The following is a 22107-nucleotide window of genomic DNA, read 5'->3' on the forward strand; positions in this document are numbered from 1 at the left end:
AAGGAAAGAAAACAAAAATTGCAGCAGAAAGTTAAGGAATTGCCAACAAACTTCCCATTCTCTTGTTAACTAACATCTATTAACACAGCTCAAATGGGATTCTTGTTAAAGATATGATGTTGTGGTGTCTTAAGTTTTACTGAAGTTTTTTTCCACCCAGATTAATGGTTCAAAACTCAAAATAGCTTTCGATGATGACTCAACATAAAATCTATAACTATAGCCCCGAGTAAACTACTGCGATGAGCAACAATATCAGCATCAGGACTTGGCGGGAGGATTAATCCTGATAGTAAAAATAAAGTGCATCTGTCTGCTCATAATCCCCGCAAGCAAAAGAGAAACATGAATACAACCATTAAGTGTGCAGTTCAGCTGACTGTTAGGAGGAAAACAAGTGAATTCTGGCTTTGTGCAAGTGAAAGCTGCGAGAGTGAGCTGGTTTTGCTTTCTGAGCATGTGAGGGATGCAAAAAACACCATGATTCCTTTTTCTTTCACGGAAGTGCTTTGAGCTGAAATATGCTCCGTGTCATTAGTTTAAAGTCCAGTTTCCTGAAGGTATAACCAAATGTAACAATTCTGATTACATAATGTGTATGTCTAAGAAAAAACAAAACAAAACTAAGTGCTCATTACATACATTAAATCAATCAAATGTGTTTATAATCCTAAAATATAACAATATCCAACAGAACATTATTAAATATACCAACAGTGAATAACACTAGAACAAAAAACTGCTATTTTTGCCTTTGCATCCTCAACAATGGTGCATTTGGTGTTGGACTGAGCACCAGCCGTGTCAACTACAACAAATTCCATACCACGCTGGTATTTGGGAACCTTAAGTCTCCCTTTCCTGTCTGCTAGCCAGGTTTCCTGCAGGGGAGATTATAATCTTTACAATCCAAGCAGCAGAAATAAACAGGCATGGAGGTAGGAGGGAGACGGGAAGTGGGCAACAGGAAGCATTTAATTGGGCTACAAGTCGCTATGGAGAACCATAGGATTCTATAGTTTAATAAGCCCCAAATTAGCATGGGATAGGGTTGGACTCAGCAGAATATCACCCTCCTTTGTCAAGATGGGTATTCTTCTGGACTTTTAGAGACTGTAGGACTCAACCAGCAGCAGCTCAGAGACGTTGTACGCAGCAGTGCTTTGACCTGAATGCTAACATGCTGATGTTTGGCAGCTTTAATATTTATCAAGTTAACTCGGCACTTAACGCAAAATACAGCTGAGGCTGATGGGAGTGCCGTTAGTTTTGCAGGTATTTGGCTATAACCCAAAAACTTTCAAGAATGTGAATGTTTATCTCACTGAATTATTTAAAGAAAGGTCAGAAAAATACCAGAGTCATTCGGAAACATTTACAAAATTACATCAAATAGTTGCTGGTATTCTTGGATTTGAACTAAAGTACAAGACTGTGAGTTGAGCCATGCTGCTAGTGCGGTAAATAAAAGGAAACTATGCATATGTGTGACCCCATTTGTTGGAAAGATTTACATTTCACTGGGTGTGATTGGATCTTAGAGGTGGATTTTGTGGTTGAAACAAAGAAGAAAGAATATTGCTTTGATCTGTGTGCCCTACATCAGAGATGTTTCTATACATAGAGCATGTCTCATTAAAGAGAAGAGGAAAGGAGGGTCATATCCTGATATTTCTGGACAGATTCCTCCAGAAACCTCGCGCAGAGAAGCCAACACACAACTCCACTATGCCAACAGCCTCCAGATCAAGAGCAGATGGAGATGGTAAAAACACAAGAGCAGCACATGACTTCAGATGAGCCAGAGGGGATAAGATAAGGAGGACACCTGATAGTCTGTATGCATATCAAGGTCTCAGCACGAACACCCACTGGCCACGCTTCTTCTCACTGAAGCACAGCCACTAAAAAGTCGATTACAACCTTGCCTGAACAAGAGCGCGAAGAGACAGAAACAGATGTTAGGTTCAGTCACCGTGCCTCTAGGTTTTTTTTTTTCCTCAGACAGAATCACCTGTCAGCCCCCTGACAATGTCCTGGTTGTGTGTGAAGCTGGTATGTTCATAGCAACAGGCTGCAAGAGCATGATACAAGAGAAGACAAAGTCAAGGCTGCCCTGCTGTCACTGAGCACCCAGCTGCCAGGCCTTTCATACGATAACAGGCCATTGCTGTATCCAGAGCCATACCCACAGTTACTTTGCAAAACTGCTCGTTTCATTTAGGTTCTATTTATTACAGACATTTTCATTCATTATTAAAGAGAGTTTGCTGGGAAGTATTTGAAGATTATTTTTAAATCCACAAAAGGCTGCCCGACACAAGCAACCAGCAGCATTGCCAGGTTTAGTTTTCTGAGTCTACCAGTGAGTTTAATATTCTAACAGAGAAGGTTTGCAGCAATTCTGTTGCCACATCAAATATGCAGCAAAAATCAGGCACGTTTTTGTCAAGATCTATCATATGTGAGCGGCAACGCATTTGAAAAGATTTATTCTAAAAGTGCTCCTGCTATGAACTTACAAAATATCATCATCCTTTAAACAACCCACGAAGACCAAAAGACAGAACAGAATCAGTAGACAAGTTTCTGAGAGTCAAAGGTGACTCACAGGACAACAGCTTCAAGTAAGTGGTCGTAGTAAGCAAGTCTCAGTTTCAAATGCTAAGAGAAGACTTGGAGTTGCAGGTTTGACAGGTTCAGTTGCAGTAAGAAAGTCATTGCAAAGACGTCAAAATAAAAAGAGGCTTGCTTGGGCCATGAAACACCGCCAATGGACTAATTAAGACCGGAAGAAGGTATTATGGACTGATGAATGAAAATTAGAAGTCTTTGGTACATCATTCAGGATTTGTACACCGCTGAATAGGCGAAAACATGATGGTCTGGGGCTGTTTTGCTGGATCCAGGGTCGGTGACTTGTACAGAGTGAGAGGTACTCTGAACCAAAACGGCTACCACAGCTTTCTGCAACACCATGCACTATCCTCTGCTATGTTCCGAGTTCGTCAGGGGTTTATCCTACAGCAAGATAATGACCCAAAACATAAGTCCAAGCTACGCCAGAACTACCTTAGGAAAAAGAACAAGGTGGTAAGCTAGAAAACATGGAGTGGCAGCACAGTCTCCAGACTTAAACCCCATCGAGATGGTTTGGGATGAACCGGACAGAAGAGTGAAAGCAAAGCAACCCACAAGTGCCACACATTTATGGGAACTTCTGCAACAGAGTTGGGAAGAATTTTCTGCAGAATATTTGATTTCCATTGTGGAAAGAATGCCACAAGTGTGTTCAGCTGTTATATCTGCCAAAGGTGGCTACTTTGATGAGTCAAACGTTGAGAATATATTTTGGTTTATAAATCGATTTTTTTAACTTTATTTGTTTATTTGTTCTATGCTTTCATTTCAGAGCACAATGAGACATTAACATGCATATTTTCCAATAAAAAGCTGGAAAAATTGAGGTGTTCTAAAACTTTCGACTGGTAGTGTATATACCCATCAGTTACATCACTCTAGATTCTGCCATCATACTCTCCAATGTGGGCTTTGAGACAAAAGTTGTTAAACACATCATGGCTGCTAAAATAAAAACTTCTCTCATTGATACGAGTGCCATGACAATAAAAGCTCAGACTCTATAAAACTGTGAATGTGCTGTGATTCAGAGAGGCAGAGTCAGATTTGAGGATGTACTGCACATCCCATTGCTGCTCTTGGTGAGGACATCCTTCAAAGAAGTCTCATTTCCTGAAGTACCAGCACTGAGCCAGATTTCCATTTCAGATTTTCCAGCCGTAGCGTGGAAAGAGTGAGGGAGACTACGTCCTGCACAATGTGGCTGGAGATAACACTTGCTCTGTCACAACACAGGAGAGAGAATGAGCCAATTAAACAGATGGCCCCTGACCCCTCTCTCGCTACATCATGAAAGGATATAAACAAAAGGAAAGCCTCTGTGGTCGACCCCACCCAGCACTCACAACAGTGGCCACGCCTGGGCCAAAAGGAAAGGATTGCAAAAGCCAAACAAACACAACAAAGAAAACACGCAAGTGGGTGAGTAAATGATGTTGGATAGATAACCATAAAGGGTTTGACCTTGTATGGTTTTGGAGCACATTCTCAGGAAGACTTTTTAATGACTTACTGTGTGCACAGTTGAGCAATTTCTGTCCACTTAATGCACATTCATTAATAGGATATTTTTCATTCAAACGGCCTAACCTTCCACAGCACTGTGCAGCCTCAGAGGAAATCAAAGCCCAAGCGCTGTCAGTGTTCCCTGAGCTGCACATCACCAATAACTTTAATAGGAACTCCTCACCCATGCAATCCCACAGTCTGACTTAGTACAGAAGGTTATTCACTACAATTTGTTTCTGTATGGCTGTGGCTCAACAAATATACAAGAAAAATGCTTGAAACTCACCTCAAAGTCCTCAAGGGGGAACTGCAGCATGTCTCTGAGGACATCGCTGAGGATCTGCGTCTTCCTCTGCACCAGCACATTTTCGTAGTCTAGTGGCTCGATCACCTTCGGTTTGACCTGGAGGACATGGACGAAGCACTGTTACTGGGACATTTGATATAAGTTGACCAACACTGGTAGTTAAATTAACATGAAGGTAAAGGTACAGATATTTAAAAAGTGGCATAAGTGTTGCAGATTCAGCAGAGAGATAACAAAAATGGGTTATAACATACAATAAAGACCTGTGGTTAGATGTACATCCTGTATATTGAATTATGTTCACCCTCTATGGTCACCTCTAAGCCATCAGGGTGTTCCAAACTGAGGGTGAGTGAATAATTACTTCATAAATTGTCTTGTAGTACTTCTTCTTTTAGACCTTCATTCACAAAATGTAACTGAAATCAGAACTGGTTTAAAAATACAGATTTATTTCAAACAAGTTACTGATTACCCATAAGAAAGGTAACCTGATCACACTACACTTGACTGTTTTGATTATGCTTTCCAAGAACCACACAGCAAAAAAAAAGACAAAAAAACGACACTTCTTGAAAGAATAATGCTAATTTGTGGCACACTGACAACAACCAGCAAGTATAAGGAAAACTACATTTAACAAGACTAAAGCAGAAGACTGGTTATCAGTGTCAGTGAGGAGGATTTGGATAAACTGTTTGACGATGCATGGACTTATCATATGATCATGATCTTGCTTACTAAGCACCAAAATACCAGAGAAGTGTTCATGATTTAAACCCAAGGCCTCAGAACTAACAAGCCGACTAAGGATGAAGTGCCATATGTAAGAGAAAAGCGCATAGAACAGGATCTACAGTAATTAATCCAGCTGTGCCGTCACATCGGGTATAGAAAGACGAGTTATCTGCTAGATAGACTCTGACAGGCCTATCAGTACTCCATCTGCCTCGAGAAAATGCATCCGCTTCAGCAGAATGAGGGTCTTGATGAGATTATGCCTTTGTGAGAGCAAGCACACGTATCATGTCTCTCAAGGAAACAACCACACTCTATTCCAATTGTCTTAACAACAACACAATTATCCTCTTTGGCGTAGAACAAACGTACATTTTGTGAGAATAATTCAATATCAGAAATCAGTTCAAGCTTCAAAAGTGATTCAGTGTTGTGGCTGACTCATAAGAACAGATGTGGACGTGCTATTCGGAGGTGATTATGGATTTATGGTACAGCGTCATAGTTTCTGCATAATGTTGAGGCACTGACCCACTAAACATCCAAGGCCGAGGCTGGACGAAGCCTGTAAGCTGCAAAGATACAGTGGCCATTAGTTGGAGAGTAAGCTGTCAACACTTGCAGCTGATGGGATGGGAGGATAAATCTAACAGCCAGGGAGGCAGCGCAGTGAAAAATGAACAGTGACACATCAGCAGACTTCAGGGCTGAGCGACAGCACGGCTCACTCATTGCCTCCACATCTGGGACTGATAATACGAGCATGATCTCAGAGGGAGAGTCATGGATATTGACCTGCTTAAATATATGTTCCTAGCAACCTTTGCTAATAACGGAGCACACTGAGGACAGACGGGGCAGGACCTTGTATCAGTTTCAAGGACGTGGAAGGGATAGTAGACCAGAGATGGGGCCACCGCGTCTGTCGGCTGAAGCAAGCCTTGACATTATCAGACGGCTTTTTACTCGCACCTTTATCTGAACGTAACACACACGTAGTTACAATGAAATGCAGTCACGCTTTGACAAACTGTTTTCCCGCAGAAGAAAAAAAAGCAAAGAGATGCAGAGATAGCTGCGTGTAGGACAGGTAAGCCAGGAAGGAATTTAGAACATATGAAAGATAAGACATCTGTGTATGTCTCACTGGATCCAACATCTTAAATCTCCACAGACAAGACAGTCTGTACAAGATACTCAAGCCTTAGGAACATCAGGCCGTGTCATTATTAGGCCATGCACAGGACAAAAACATTGGCAATGACTCAGAAGTGGCTGAACGAGGTGAAACACCTTCTGCAAGAGATAACCTTGAAGGCTTGGTTGGGAGGAGAAAAAAAAAGAGGCTCACAGAAAAACTACTGCAACAAACGCCTGATGAAGCTTAAGTTGCAGCTCTCAAAACCAAACAGCTAATGCCCTAACAACGCTGATTTTAAAATAAAGTAGTTTCTGAAAGATTTGACCGCATTTCGGTCATGGTGCCCATTTCTCACCAGTGATGGATTTCTGGAGCTGCTGTGTTGTTGCTGACTTTTGTTTCCCTCCAAACCCCTCTGGGCACATTGCTTTGTCAGTGGCTCAAAGTGGTCAACCACACAGAACACTCAGCAGTGAGTAAGAAAATGAACATTCATAATCCAAAGCTCTGTCATCCTTTCTGGCCACAGTGCTGACCATAGACACTTGAACTAGTCTCAACTTTAAATTGAGTCCTCAGAGAAAGCACTTGTTGAGTATATGACCTGCAAACTAACAGTAATATCGCTAATCTTGTTATTTCTTGCATTCTGACAAGTGGAAAACATAAATGCAGTGATATCAGAAGAGAACAAAGCAGACTGTAAGTTTTACATCTGACAACTTAAGTCAACAGCCATCCATCAATGGAAAGAGCATAAAACTGAAACTTATGAAGCCATCCCTTCCACTCCCTCTCTGCAGTGATCTAGCAGCTGTTTATCTGCAGCTCCCACTCCTCCCATCACTGCACCCTCGCACAGCCTCAAACAATGGTGCTGTGTAGTGCCTCTCTACAAACTGATGCATTCAGTCTTCTGCCACTTACTGTTCAGACAACTCTTTGGAGACTCAACGACGGTCCACCTTCAGGGAATGATCTCCGTCATTTGCGTTGACTTTTAAGCCAAATAAAATATTTTACAAGCCAACGTTACCTCTAAAGAATAAACCAGAGAAAACTGTGCGCTACACTCGTCCAGGTAGTAAAATGCTGGTAAAAGTTCAGCATTCACGTAACGCTGCAGATTGTAAATGTGAGCTGGCAGCGTTAGGTGGAATAAAAGAAAGCCAAGTAGCACAAAATGCTCACATGACACCTGCTTTGGAACTTTATGAGTGTGGTTAACCTTTATGGCACCACACGCTGAAAGACGTTCTTGTAGTTTAGAATAATTCTGACAAGCCAACACAGACTTTTAGACATGAACCAAGAAAAAAAAAAAGTCTCCAGTCCTTGAATGACTTACCACCACCTGTGGCACTGAATCTACCTCAGGCTCAGCTGCAGCCAGCCTCTTGTACTGCTGTGGACTCTCAATGACCAGCTCCTTCTTTGGAGCTTTACTAGCCCTTCCCTGCATCGTCAACAGCTGTGGTGAGAAACGTCCGAGCTGGATCCCAAAGAGAAGCCGACAGCCGGCATATCAGATGGAGAAAAATCCTTGTGCTGGAAAAAAGTTGGTATTTCTCCCCTCTCAGACTGAAGCTCCCCTCTCAGCTTGGACTGCTCTGACTGAAGGCAGTGGACTCACACCCAGACTGAGGAGTAGCCCCTCCTACACTCAGCTGTGCTGCCTGGGGGAGTTAAACACCCTCTCACCCACACACACATGCACACAATGAAGTTATATGACCCCCACATTATCCACCTGCACAGTGACACCGGGTTTGACAAAAGCAAACAAAAGAAACACATTCCTCAAGTATTACAGTGTGGTCAGGGACCGTTCACGCCTTGTGTGGGACAGCTGAAACAAGAGCCCGGTTAAAATTCATCAAGAGGAACAAGCTCAGGGAGACAACAATGGGGCACTTCAATGGTATATGTGCAGCGATATACAAAGAAACCACAAAGGAATCTGCACATTATGAAGGCACCCACTAGCAAATCAGCTGCAGCAGCTTAGTAATGATTGCCCTGACTGTCGCAGAATTTACAAATCTTGATCTGTATTATCAGTTAAAGACCAACCGCACGATTCGACTCTGTGTCAGCCAGTAGCACATCAAAATAGGCATTGCAAAGTGTGACACGCCATCATTAGTCACTGAAGTTTTTATTGCTGGTTTGTCGCTCTTATCACCGACTTCAGATCAGGTCCAACTTCTGTCTCGCAGCTTGTTGATGCAACTGCTTGAGGGGCATTCCTGCACGTCGCAGCCCCCGTCGACCCACCTAGGAGTGGGCCCGACCTACAGATTCCTCCGGTGGACCGCCGCAGGGGAGGATGTTATCTTTTCACGCCTGAGTCTCAATTTAGGAGGGAGGTCAGCTGTTCTAATCCCACAGTCACATGCCCCCATGGGCCCCACACAGGTAGTGGTAACGCAGTCAAAATCAATATCACGATATTTATCGGAAGATTTTTCTCAGATTGGGCAATAGGGCAAGTTTATGCAGAATCAAATAGACGCTGGTTAGCAGTGGTTTGCAGATTTCAGTAAAATAAACAAAATACTGATTTGGTCAAAGCCAGTTCAAATTGAAGAATTACTCATTGGAATAAGCAACAGCTGTTTCAACAATCAATAGAGCAATCAGTTTCAAACTGAAATAGCCAAACCCAATGTAACACTCCTCTAAAGTGCAGGGATTTGTGGTTTCTCTTTTCCACATACAATATTATGTAAAATGAAATGTCTTGGGTTTTGGACTACCATTCAGGCAAATAATTAAATAAATAAATAAATAAAAGACAGATAGTACAGCATTTGGGCACTGGGAAGTTGTTTTTTTTAGAGAAGTGGTAGGTCAGTAGTTGAGGTTCTAGGCTGCTGTTGGGGTGCTGGGGGGTTTAAGGCTGCTGTTAGGCCCTTGGCAAGGCCATTATAGTGATCTGCTCCAAGGCGCCTGACCATAACTTCTTCACAAGCTGGGATATGTGAAGAAAAAATGGATTCCATGATGCTGTATGCATTAGTGACAGATAATTGCTCATTTCTTCTTTGTTTTGCTCTTTAAAAACAAGCATTCTACATACTAAATGATTAGTCTAATTAAAAAAACCCAAAATGAACAGCTTAATCAATAGCAACACATAATCTGCAGCCTTGATTACAAATCACAGAGTCTCACCTTAAACCTGAACGCCTCCTGATCTTCCCAAAATCCATCTACCACAGTTGACTTGTTGAAAGACAGCAGGAATATTTAGATACTTGCTTTCAATGGTTGTCTCAGTCTAGATTATTAGCAATAAAATACAATTTACACTGCCTACCAGTTTAAGTGTCAGATTTCATTTGGCATTGACTCTCTTTTAAGAGTTCTTTTGTTTGTCCATAATCGCAAAACAAATAATTTAAATGCTCTGCTATCAACTATGTTTGTATTTGGCACAGCTAATGTACACAGTATGAAATAATTGTTCTGTCTTGAATCCTGTTATCACGTTGTTAAGTGCAGTGGCGGAAAGAAACTAAGTGTTAAACTTAAAAACACATTTCAGCTACTTTGGTATTTCTACAAGTCTAGATTTCCACTTCACCGCAATTCAAAGAGAAATATTCCGCTTTTTATTTAGCCGTGTTCATATCACAGGTGTAGATATGACTTACTTTCAAACAAAACATATAGAATATAGCTACATGAAAGCTAAAACTGCCAGAGTGTGTATAAGACAGCAATAACTTGCTCTACTTTACCAGCAGTAAAAAGCAACTTAGATATTTATGCTAGAAACAGTAGATCAGGGGTGTCAAACTCATTTTAGTTCGGGGGTTAGTTACAGGCCAATTTGATCTCAAGTGGGACGGACCAGTAAAATTACAGAATAATAACCTATAAATAACGACAGCTCCAAAATCTCCCGTCCGTTTCTGTGCAAAAGAGTACATTCTAAAAATGTTCTTTTTGCCAAACATTGTGAGCAACCTGAAGAAAAACAAGTGCAATTTCAACAATGTTATACCTCAGTTTATCATGTACAGATCACAGTATATCTACAGAGGCACAACACATTTAGTCTCAGGTATCAGGAACTCAACAATAAAGTATTTTACTCTGTGATCAAACAACTTGTCAAGATCTAGAAATTGTTTAAAACGTACAATTTTACAGCTAATGACTTCTCTCTAGTCTTTACCTTCTGCAAAGTCATCCCAAATCTGGCCCACAGGCTGTATGTTTGACACCCTTACAGTAGATGATAAAATAGTGTAACACTCACAATAGCCATTTTTGCACACTGAATACCTCCCCTATAGATTCTTAGGAATTCATCTTGTGATTCTTGCTCTTCTGCTTTTACCTAAGTAACATTCTGAATCCTGAAATATTATTTGAAACAGATTATTTTACTTTGGTTACATAAACAGTAACAGCTTAGTAGCCTCAGTGTTCTCCAACTAAAATTCCAGCTAGAATAGTCTTTTACCACAATGGCTAGACTGTTTTCCTGATTAATTTAATGTTATCTTAATTGAAAAAAATGATTTTCTTTCAAAAATAAGGACATTTCTAAATGACCCCAAACTTTTGAACGGTAGTGTACTTCTTTACCAACAACTGCTGTGCCCAGTGAACACAAGCTGTATCTCATGTCTGTGAAGTTGCCACTTTTTTTTTTTTTTAAATCAAGATACTTAATCCCTGGGATGCTTGCTGGCTGATAAGATATCTCTGCAGCCAAATATGAACTTTTTTTGTGTGTGTTGAAACCTGTTTTTTTTTTTTCCACTTTTGATGGATCCTAACTGTCAGCTCCTGCTATTTGAACTCACTATCAGTGCACTTGGCATTGAGAATCAGGAGTGAACCCCATGGACTGAGGTGTCTTATGGTAAAATGAATATATGGATGAATGACTTTGGAGTAGAGGCATAGGGAGACAACATACAGCGAAGATAACAAGCTGCAACCAAACATTAGATGTTGTGTCTTTAGTCATGCTTAAACAGCAAAAACAGCTCTGTGGTGAACCTTACTGAGGAGAAAACTTACTTTGACACAAGACTGGTTCACCTCTTCCAGATTGTAATGACACATTTAGACAACAAAATAAAAGAGTGTTTCTTTGTGCAGAGCTTTGTCCTATCTAGTGGAGCATGTCTTTGTATGCAGGGAATGTGTACCAGTCCTCCTCATCAGGCGAAAGCAGGTGTCATAGGTCCCATTCAGGAGCCTTATCAGCTCACTAAGGAGGTGGATCATTGTACACTTCCGCTCTCAGACAGTCTCTCCAGTCACCTTTTTACCACAGATAACTTCTGCTGGACTGAAACGTCTCACTCAAAAGCCAATATTGCAAAAACATGGCAGGTGTTTTCCAGAAAACTAAAATCCTGGAAACATAATAAAACATACATCAAGACTGCATTTGCTTTTTCAACTTTTCTATGAACCATGCTTCACTGGGTGTTTATCGTAACCAGAGATCCAGTTTACAGTAGATGCTCGCTGCAGATAGCGCTGTGTTCTCCCCCGCCTCCTCTAACCGCAACCCTGGGGCCACTTTTATCAGACATGCTTGTTTCCTGTATCACACTCTGTGATTTATGTTGTGCTTATCTACAGTTTTGCAAACACACAATTAAATCCACTGAGTCATTTTGCAGCCGCACTATCCGCATTCTCCAGGAACATCAGAGGACACTCCGATTGTTTAGTAAAACTGTTTCTGACGTCTGTTCCATTCAGCTTCACTAAAGCACACAATCCACACTGATAACCCACTGGCACTGTTTTCTCAAATGTACGTACAGTCACGACACAGTATAGGTACTAGATGTCTGACTTTGATGGGTGAGTTCTCCCAGACCTCATATCTGCAATAATAGGTAACTTTTTGGAGACATATTGGTGCTGGTGCTCACATTTTTTGGCTTGATCTTAAATCAAATTCCATGGAAACGAATACAAACATATTTCTTTGGGCAGAGTTGGCACTTGAGTCTAAGCAGGAAGGCCTGCTGAGCTCTTTTTACTGGCAAAGCAAACGCTTGAGCTGCCAGGAGAAGACTGAGAGGATGTTTTTGAAAAAAAGATATTTTCTGATCAAATGCGGTTTCAGCTGCTTTGACTCAGTGCAAATGAATTGACAGCATTTTCAGTATGTAGAAAAAGAAGCTGATTCTTTCATGACTAAACATTGCGGTGTGGTAATTTGGAAAAGGAATGCAGAGGGATAAAACTCAACCTAAACTGATAATCAAACAGACCTGACACTTCATTTTATTCATGTGAACGACTGAACAAATCAGAGTTGTGATTGAACAAATCAGAGTTGTGCACTGAACAAATCAGAGTTGTGCACTGAACAAATCAGAGTTGTGATTGAACAAATCAGAGTTGTGCACTGAACAAATCAGAGTTGTGCACTGTGATTCAGAGTTCTGGAACTGATCTAAAAACAACCAAGGGCAAAATGTAATTTTTTAAAGATATAATTCAATAAAAGCTTTTGCTCTTGTCCTCTGGAGCCGTTTAGGAATGTTGCTGGTTGTAGTTTTGCGTCATCCAAGCCCCATTTTATGACAACACTGGGAGGAGACACTAACAAAGAAATTAATTGAAATTCACTTTGCCACACCAACTTGCGCAAATGATGCAAGAGTCAAGTGGCGTAATCCTTTCATGTATCATTATATGTAATAAAAATTATATTTTATTACAGGGCAGCATTGTTGCTTCACAACAGGATGGTTTAGGGATTGAACTTGCTGCTCGGTTGGGGCCTCTCTGTGGGGACTCTGCATGATTTCCTTGTGCCTGTGTGGATTTTGTGAGACGGTGAAGCTTCTTCACAGTCTAACAACATGCATGTTAAGTTAACTAGTGACTGGACATATGTGTGAGTGTGATCCTGCATGTTTGTCTGTCTCTTAGTGCTGCCCCTATGGTGACCTGGTGAACACAGATGCACAGATGAATGTTTGATTACAGTATTTTTGCATGACCTGACTCTCTTTAGGGTGGCAGTTACCTAAATTGCACATGCTGTGTCAACCCCTTACAACACTTTCTTAGTCCCGCTTTTGGTGGCTGGTGGATTTCTTGTTCTTTTTTTCCCCTCTTACTTAACTTTGTTTGTTGTTACTGGCTTTTTTTCCTTCTGAAACCAACATAAAACTGAAGCACTTCCTTGGTTGACTTAATAAGAATATAATTGTTGAAAATTCATATCTCAAAAGGTAGACTGAGTTGTCCACTAATTGCAAGGCTGGTGGTTCAATCCTCTGCTGCTGCATATGCCAAAGTGTCCTTGGGCAAGACACCAAACCTCAAGTTGGTCTACAAGCGAGCAACTTGCATGAATGTCTGTGTGAACTGGTGAATAAGAAACACATTGTAAAGCACTTTGTAGAACCCTGATAAGGATAAAAAGGCGCTACGTAAGTGCGGACATCTACCAGTTTATCAAACTGTGATTTTCAGTCCGGACAGTAAGTCTATAACTGATCTGATCTGCTAAAGAACTTTTATGTTTATTGTATCTAAGTTCTGATTCACAGAGGAATTACTTAGATTGCAAAGTGTGAGAGGTGTTATATGGGCTTTCGTGTCTCCTTTTGTTGTAAATTAACTTCTATTAAAACTTATTTATATAGATAAATAGGAAACTTGTCCAAACTTTCTTACTGCACACGAATCAAGAAATAACGTAGACTTGGTGGTAAATGAATTCGAACAATGGTCACTCATTGCACGCACTACTTTAGCAAGAACATGTGAGTTGGGCGTTACCCATAATTGTAAGTAAAATGCTTTATATCCAAGCAATGATATGCACAACTACATATGTGATCACATAAGTTGAACTAAATCTATGGGGAGGACTGTGATTCAGATCGTGATTCTACCCCCAAAGGCCGTCATACGTTGTTTTGGCCGGATCGCTCACCCCAAACTGGGCTTCTTGGTTACATAACAAGGGATTGATGCAATCGCTGCTTGAGCCAAAGCAAAACAGGGTGTAACCTGGAATGTAACAAACACACCGCCCCACTACAGCGGCAGCTCCAGGGCCCACCATCCTGCGCTCTGTTTTCAGTCCATCCTCCAAACAGTGCTGGACTGTGAACTGAGAATGAGATTCTAACATGGAGGTGATAACGGCACCGGACTATGTCTACACTCTCTGCTAATAACATCACTGCAGTAGGACGTGGGACACAATGGCATCAAAAATAACAGGATGTAATCATGAGGCAAAGACAATCGTCTCACACAGCAGAGGTAGAAAATAAAGAAGCCTCTGCTTACTGTGCAGCAACATGTCCAGCAATGAAAATAAAATATGCTATTGTTACAATATTTAAAGCTATTAAGGACAAAGGGCAAAAATTTAAGACAGCTTTTTATTGATCAACAAGACTTAAATGTAACTAAAAGTATTGAATATTACTAATGCTGCTCTCAGATCTGTGGGAAAAATCAAACTCCTGCTGCCAGAATGTCTTAAGAACATGAGCCTGAGTGCTGCAGATAATGTTCCCATGTATCAGTCAGTGAGTGAGCAACATAAACACACACACACATGAGCACTGTGATGTCTGAAACCCTCCTTAAAGCAACAACTTAAGGAAGGCTGAGACATCTCGAAAGTAGGAAGCAATCACCAAGAAAAACAGACGAGCAGACGAGTTGTTTTACTGTAAATCCATTAGACGAATGCTACAAAGAGACTGATGGTACTGGTTGTCTAGGTGATGGACAAAACATTATAACAGTAAGCATGTTCACCCATCATAAGAGAGAGAAAACATCAGCAGAGGAGATTAAACATTTAAAGAGATATAGGATACTGGATTTGTGAAGTATACAAGAAATATTAAACACACATGCTTGACTAAACAGCACTATAAGCAAATTAATTTAATCTGTAAATAATTTCTGGTTGATGTCACCCAGGCTCGGTTTGGTGTTTTATCGACTCCTCAACACAAGGAACACATGAACTTACACTCATTCTTCACAGATCACTGAAAGCAAACCATCAGAGGTCGAAGTTAGAAGCAGTACTCCTAAAACGTAATTGGACAAAAGCGGTTTCATCTTTCACCAAGCCCATGTCACCACTGTTTCTGTCTTTCCTTCCAACAACATTCCTCTGATAAAACCAGCAGACACTTCAGAGCTCCTGCTACAGATTCATGTCGGCCTCAACTGTCTGATAAGGGAAAGAAACTGAAGCTTTGTGACAGCAAAGAGTGGAAAAGGTTTGCTCTGCAGCTTTCTTGAGATCAAGAACAGAAAAATGACACTACTGAGTGACAAAAGCATAAATGTTGTACCATCTTGTATGAGTAACTTTTATTTTTAAAGGCAGATGGCTCTCCTGAGAAGATGTAAGTTTTCAGGAGGAAGGAAAAGGTAGAGCTGCTGTAATCAGCGAGTGAAACAACAGAGCAGTAAACAGGCCGTTTAAAGTCTACACATCATGAGCAGCTTTGCTGGTGTGTGAGCACGTAGGTGAGTGTGTGTTCAGCCTCAACCCATCATCTCCGTTTTAATTCCCGGAAGCACTAACCTGCTGCAATCAGGCAGAATTAAAAGGGCAGACATAATGGTTTATAATACCAGGCTTAATGAATTAAAAAGGTGAAAATAGAATCCAAAGCAGCACACATTGTGCTCAGCTTTAGACATTTTTGTACAAACATAGTGTTCACAAATCAACAGTGGGTCAGGAAGCCAGAACTAACGATGCAGTCAAGGATTTACATTTTTACATAATACAGATGGAGGATTGCTTCCCTGGTAGATTAATGTTCCTGATTCTTGTTGTTTTCTGTCTATTTACTTCAAGTACCAAATGAAAGGGAAAATGGACAAAAATAGTTAATGCCTTTGCTTCATCTCCAATAAAACAGTAAATAATTAAAAGTAAATACAAAAAGTTCAGTAAAATTGCATTTTACTCTTCTTTTTCTCCTTGTGTTTGTGTATTATATCAATCAGGTGAAGAGTCAGCGAGGTGAATGTCTATTTAGTGTCTGAGCTGAGACCTAAAAGTTTTACCTATTGCTACAATGGTTTATCAGTAAAAGTGTGTGTAACTTCAGTAGTCGACTAGTTAACTGTACTGCTTCACTGGGTGGTGCACTTCTGCGAGGTTAGCTTCTTCAGTTTGGTCCTTGAAGGTTTGCTCGATTTGTTTCAGGAAAGTAAAATTAAAATAATTACTGTTAAAGGTACCATATTTTATCAAATTTTTAGCAAATTAATGGAAGTCTCACATGTCCCCAGACTGTGAATTTCAGCTTTGAGCTCAAAATACTGCACAGTTCATTCATTGTAAAATGTTGCGACACTCCTGGTTTAATCCACTTTCAAAGTGGATTGTTTTAGTGTCTTTAGCTTTACATTTAACTGAGCCGCTGCTGCCCACATCCCCTTCAGGAAGAGGGGCACAGGTATGAGCTGGGGGCGGGGCTTCTCCTGTTGTGACATCACAACAGGCTGCAAACACAGGAGACACTTACTTTGGAGAAAGAAAAAGAAACAAGGGGATTGTTCGGCCATAATTTTCTGTCAGTCAGAAAATTAGTTAAAATGGGATTTTCTATTATGTAGCCCCCTTTTAAAAAATCCGGGAGACATTTTAGCAGACAGCTAATGCTGATAGTTAGCAATAACACCTAGAGATACAGCTTATGAGTCTTAGCATGACAGCTGACAAGCTGGGGAGCAGTAGCTTGCAAGAGTAAATAAGCCAAAATAGTATTTGTAGATATTTCTTACGATTGGAGATTAAGGTGAAGCGTTATATTTAATTTTGTACGCCAAAATGTATTGTTTAACTTTCACGGTTCATTGATTCTTCATAAGCTCCACTTGCACCGTGACAAAAATGTGTCAAACAAACCACCTTCCCTGCATACATTTAACTATTGATTTATAAGACTGCTAAATGCTGACAGAGGATTAACTGACCCTGTCTGGATGATAAGACCATCCCTGAGCCAAGAGGAGCAACGTGCCCTTGACCTAATTCTCTTCTCTCAGCCGGTCCACTGTCACTCAGCTTTCTGCTGTGAATCTGATGAACCGGTGACGGGAAGGAGACATCACAGACACAGTAGTAAGTAAACACAAACAATAAGGGAAAGACAAGCTGGTACGGAGCAGCAGAAGCCCAGCCAAGCCCTCCGGTCCACAGATGAAGAGCGGTGATTGATTTCCAGCAGACACAGAGCTTACTGTCTCCCCTCGCCCTTCTCACCCTCCTCACCCCCATCTCTGCCCGCAGAGGCTTTAACCCATGCAGCGCTAAGCAAGAGGCGACATCCAGCCCTCCTACTGCCCTACTTTTCTATACTGTTGTTGGCACTCATGGATACATTTTCAAACGGCTGAGAAGAGAACGATGATACTTATCGCTGCTGTAGCTGCATCTATAAATCTGCCAAATATGAAAGGTGCTAGTAAAAGTGCCAGGAAAAGGATACTCTTTCAGGATTTGTAGTTTTTGTGTGGGGATGTTTCCCTGACAGAAGAAAAATTTGCACTGCGCTAACCTGCACATACATGTTCTAATATTACTGCCGTCTGAATCATTCATCATATTCATGTGCTGCATTTTGCCGTCTTAATAGAGCAATTCAGGGAAGAAGTGCACCATCAGCAACATTTCAGTTCAAACAACCCATTTCAAAGCACTTCTAGGTGAGGAATAATGTATGATTTGGACATTTAACCAACCCTGGGTACATTAAAGCACTGATGAAATTCTCACTTGAGTCACTGATGAGGCGATCAACACAGAAACCTGATTAACTGCTTCACTCATTTACCAGCAAAAATGTCAAACATCTGATGGATCCTGCAACTCAGATGTGAGAATTCACTGCTTTTCTTGGTTAATAAAAAATTGCCTTTTTGGCTACTAGTAAGCCTCATCAATGCTTTTATGACACCAAAGGAATATAAGATGTTCTGAGCCTTTACACTGCATACTGTGATATATGCCACTGCACTAAAATGGGGAGATCTTGTATTATAATATGTGATTTAGGGCTGAAACAAGTAGTTGATCAACTGACAGAAAATTAATCATAAACACTTGTGATAATGGCTTGTTAATCAAGGCAAAATGCTCAGCATTCACTGTTTTCCTGCTTCTCAAAATGAAACAATGTGCTGCTTTTTTCAGTTGTACGCCAACGTGAGCTGAACATCTCTGTGTTTTGGACTGATGTCTAGACAAAACAAGAACTCTGGAGATGTTACTAAGAGGTCTGGACACTTAATATTTTATAGGCAAAACAAAAAAAGTCAAATAATGCGATGATTGTAAAAGATTTTCTGCTCATTTCAGCTTGAATGCATACGAATATACACACGTTTTTGTTGATTTGGCTGTAAACACAAAAACAGCTACCAAACTGCTTCAGCTCACACATGCACACACCTTCAGGACCCTTGGTGTTGGTATTGCACGAGACTCTCTCCGACTCAGTGCTCGCTCAGCCTCAGATGGCCCAGTGGGCTCAGCTGCTTCCTTACAGATGTAGCCACTACAGTTCCTCTCTAAGACAGTTCGCAGCCCATCAATCACAACCGTGCTGGTGGTGCACCCCATTCCTCCAGGTCCGACCAGGCATCAGTCAGGAGAGCCTGCCAGTGACCCAGTTTCCTTGATCATCCCCTGCTCCTCCCTGGTCCATGATCTTACTCTGACCCGCAAAATCCACAGCTTCTCACCCAGGGAGAAGAGCGTCGGTGGCGTTCAGGCAAAAGAAAAAAAAAAGGGATCCAGTGAGGAGGATAGCTGGAGAATGAATGTATGCACACACAGAGATGAGTCCCACTGTAATTCTGGCTGCCCCAGTCTGTGCTGGTAGGAATACCTCAGTCAGCAGGCGAGATACAGTGAGTGAGTGAGTGAGGTAGAGCAGAGGACGAGGGATGGGGGGATGAAGGATGCTGTGTGAGCTCTGCTGCAGCTTCAACCAATGCTGAGCTTCGGTGCAACGCAGCCTCGTGTGCATCTGTCTCACTTATTCAGTCACTTGCTTGTTCTCCTCCGAGCCTCTCTGGATTTCCAAATTCCTCCCTAGCTTTCATTCTTTTCATTTCCTCATTTGCATTCTGAAAATGAATTAACCCTTTTCCTTTTTTTTTTTTAACTCCATAAAATGGGACTCCTTTAGGGATTCAGATGAGTAATTGTGAAATAAATGGGTTACACTGCCTCATATCCAGAGGGAGAGTCTGATTCCACGGTCAGGCAAACAGCAATATGGCTGAATGCTTATTTAGTTCAGCTGAAAAACCCCAGCCAATGTTAGAACAAATGTATGAATTACAATGACTGGATGGCATAAGCTGCAGCCGGCAGCCAAAGCTGCAATGAAAATGCAACATAAGTAGAAAACATCGTTAGAAATGCTTTATGGAGAACAGTCCACTTGATAAAGCAACATAAATACACAAAAAAATACATTTACTGAAGCAAGAAGAAGACTGAAATGTCTCGTTCTTGCGGAAAACCCAGTGACAGGCTCTAAGCCTTGCAGAAATCTCTGCTTACAAAACAGACCAAGGACATGGGAGGATTTAAACCTTTTAGGCCAAGACATCAAATAGGGAGTGTTTTTCTACAAAAGATTAGCTGCACTTGATCACAAGCTGCCCGCGCTGCCAAGTACATGGATGCATTGGGAGTGGAACGACAAAATTTGATCATACACAGGCTTTTTGAAATGCCAAGGAGTGACTCATCCACTAGAACGACCTTTGATTAAAACGTCTCTGAACTGTGATCAGGAAGAAGCAAGAAAACAGCAAATGTGTTTCGAAAAGCATTGAAAAACAGGGTTTCTGTGAGTCATTCCTGAAATGTTGCTGCTTCTCCATAGGCAAAGAAACTTTAGCTTTACATAGTTGTTATGAAAAAAAACGGCTGTAACTCCACATGTGGGACAAAACCGTGCTAAAGCCACACACAAATAAACACATGCCGTCTGTCTCCTGTGGTTGCCAATGTTTCACATCCTGATTACAAGAAACAAGGAGAAAGACAAGGAAACGGGGCAGTGTTCATCTTGGTTTATTTATCACTGTCTCTTCCCTTCCTGCAGCTGCAAGAGTCTAACACTCCTTAAGAACTCAGTGACAAAGTTGTCAAAAAAATTAAACTTGTCACAGCGGCACGCACGGGCTGCAGAGACAGAAAACACTGTAAGTCCCGCTGGCAGCAGCTCTGCTTACTTTCAAAATGCTTCATGCTACAAAATAAAGAACATGGTGGCGTCAGTATGGATTTCTTTTCTTTTAGGGATTAACCATGTGAGAATTTTTCACATTTCTTTTAACCAAAATATCAAACGTCTGGAGAATGTGTAGCGCTCCCTTACATCATGATGCTGCACTAAGCCACAAGCGCTTGCATGCATTCCTGCTTGCTGCTGTGTTAATATTTCAGTAGTGCTTGACACACTGAACTACATTCGAGAGCAGGATGAGACGAGCTGCGGAGGGAAGCAGCTGAGTCCACGGAAGAGGGGATTCGGGGAGAGAAGAAGAAAGAGGTACGCTGGGGGAGGAGGGGTAAAGATGTTGATTATGCCCATTGATCTGTTGGGAAATACAGCTCCTCTTTTGGTTTATCCCTCGTCTCGCACTTGTGATCCAGTCTCCGTCCCTCCTGTCGCCGCAAAGAGGGATTTTAGGCTTACTATATAGAATGACAAGAAGCAATCTGGTGTAAAACTGGTAAAACTGCAAAGTCATAAATCTCCTTTTTCAAGACTGTGTGCTGCAGGCAAACCACTATTTTTTTCTGCGTTTCCGGGACTTTTGTTGAACTTTACTCTGCTTATTAACATCAGTCAATTATCACTGTTAGTTACTAGTGAGCGCCAACATAAATATGAGTCAGACGTTGCTCAAGCAGCAAGCAGACATTGTTTGAAGTGTCACAGCTGGTCATTATAAATCTTTTGCCCTGAGGACGCAGATTCTTCTTGTGCATGAAAGGACACGTCTGCAGCAGCATATACTGAGGTAGTCACAATGCTGCAGTGATGGTACTGTAAGGGATTTTCTGAAATACTTGGAGCACCAGTGATGCATCACAAAGCTGAAGTTAAAGTCTAAACCAAACGAGATAATCAAATAGAAAACAAATACTAGATTCACTCTGAGGTCAAGTTTGCTTTTTCCTAATAATCTGAAAAATGAATCCCCAGTGATTCATGATTTTGGCTTAAACTCCCTTGATATATGTCACAGATGTGTCCATTAGGCTATTTGTATTATAAGGATGCACATTCATTAGCAGTCAGTCACAAGGCTGAGATTAAAAATTCCCAAGAGTGTAGGCTGGCTGCTAATAAAGCACCAACATTATGCAGTGGCAGCTCTGCAACACTCCAAAACCCATGCAAACAGCACGTCTCGGGTTTTCTCCTTTATTTGTTATTGCTCTTAACATAAAGCACAAAAAAGGCATTGTCAGTGCCAGCAGAAAGTTTGTGAAATGCCCCTACTGTATTTTGCAAACAGATTACGGTGCACCCTAAGGGGTGATAAATTATTAATGTCAGACAAGGGGATAGCTGAGTCATCAGGTGTAGTAGTTTTTCTTTTAGCTGCCCTTGTCTCTAGCAGCTCTGTCTGCAACAATCCTCAGTGCAAACACTGCAAGGAGACTAAAAATCTCCTCACACAGGTCTATGTCTGCAGCTGACTGTGACTCACACGCTGCCTCGGTACAATCAATGCT

General features: G+C 41.3%; 1 protein-coding gene across 18 annotated transcripts in view; it reads right to left on the reverse strand.

Moving 5' to 3' along the window:
* Window positions 1–22107, reverse strand: part of LOC110963112 (dedicator of cytokinesis protein 9-like) — an 82898-nt gene that overhangs the window by 40845 nt on the left and 19946 nt on the right. For 5 of the 18 annotated variants that reach the window (XM_051959061.1, XM_051959059.1, XM_051959058.1 and 2 more), the window contains exons 1-2: window positions 18790–19304; window positions 4436–4552 (exon numbers count right to left, since the gene is read on the reverse strand). In XM_051959061.1, the coding sequence (XP_051815021.1) occupies window positions 4436–4552; window positions 18790–18960 (288 nt within the window). In that variant the 5' untranslated portion in view covers window positions 18961–19304. Of the gene's footprint in view, window positions 1–4435; window positions 4553–7683; window positions 7973–18789; window positions 19315–22107 lie in introns of those variants that run through there. The other 13 variants (XM_051959068.1, XM_051959066.1, XM_051959069.1 and 10 more) reach the window with 4 other exon arrangements.

The sequence above is a fragment of the Acanthochromis polyacanthus genome, chromosome 14, assembly GCF_021347895.1.
Source record: "Acanthochromis polyacanthus isolate Apoly-LR-REF ecotype Palm Island chromosome 14, KAUST_Apoly_ChrSc, whole genome shotgun sequence".
Taxonomy (NCBI): domain Eukaryota; kingdom Metazoa; phylum Chordata; class Actinopteri; family Pomacentridae; genus Acanthochromis; species Acanthochromis polyacanthus.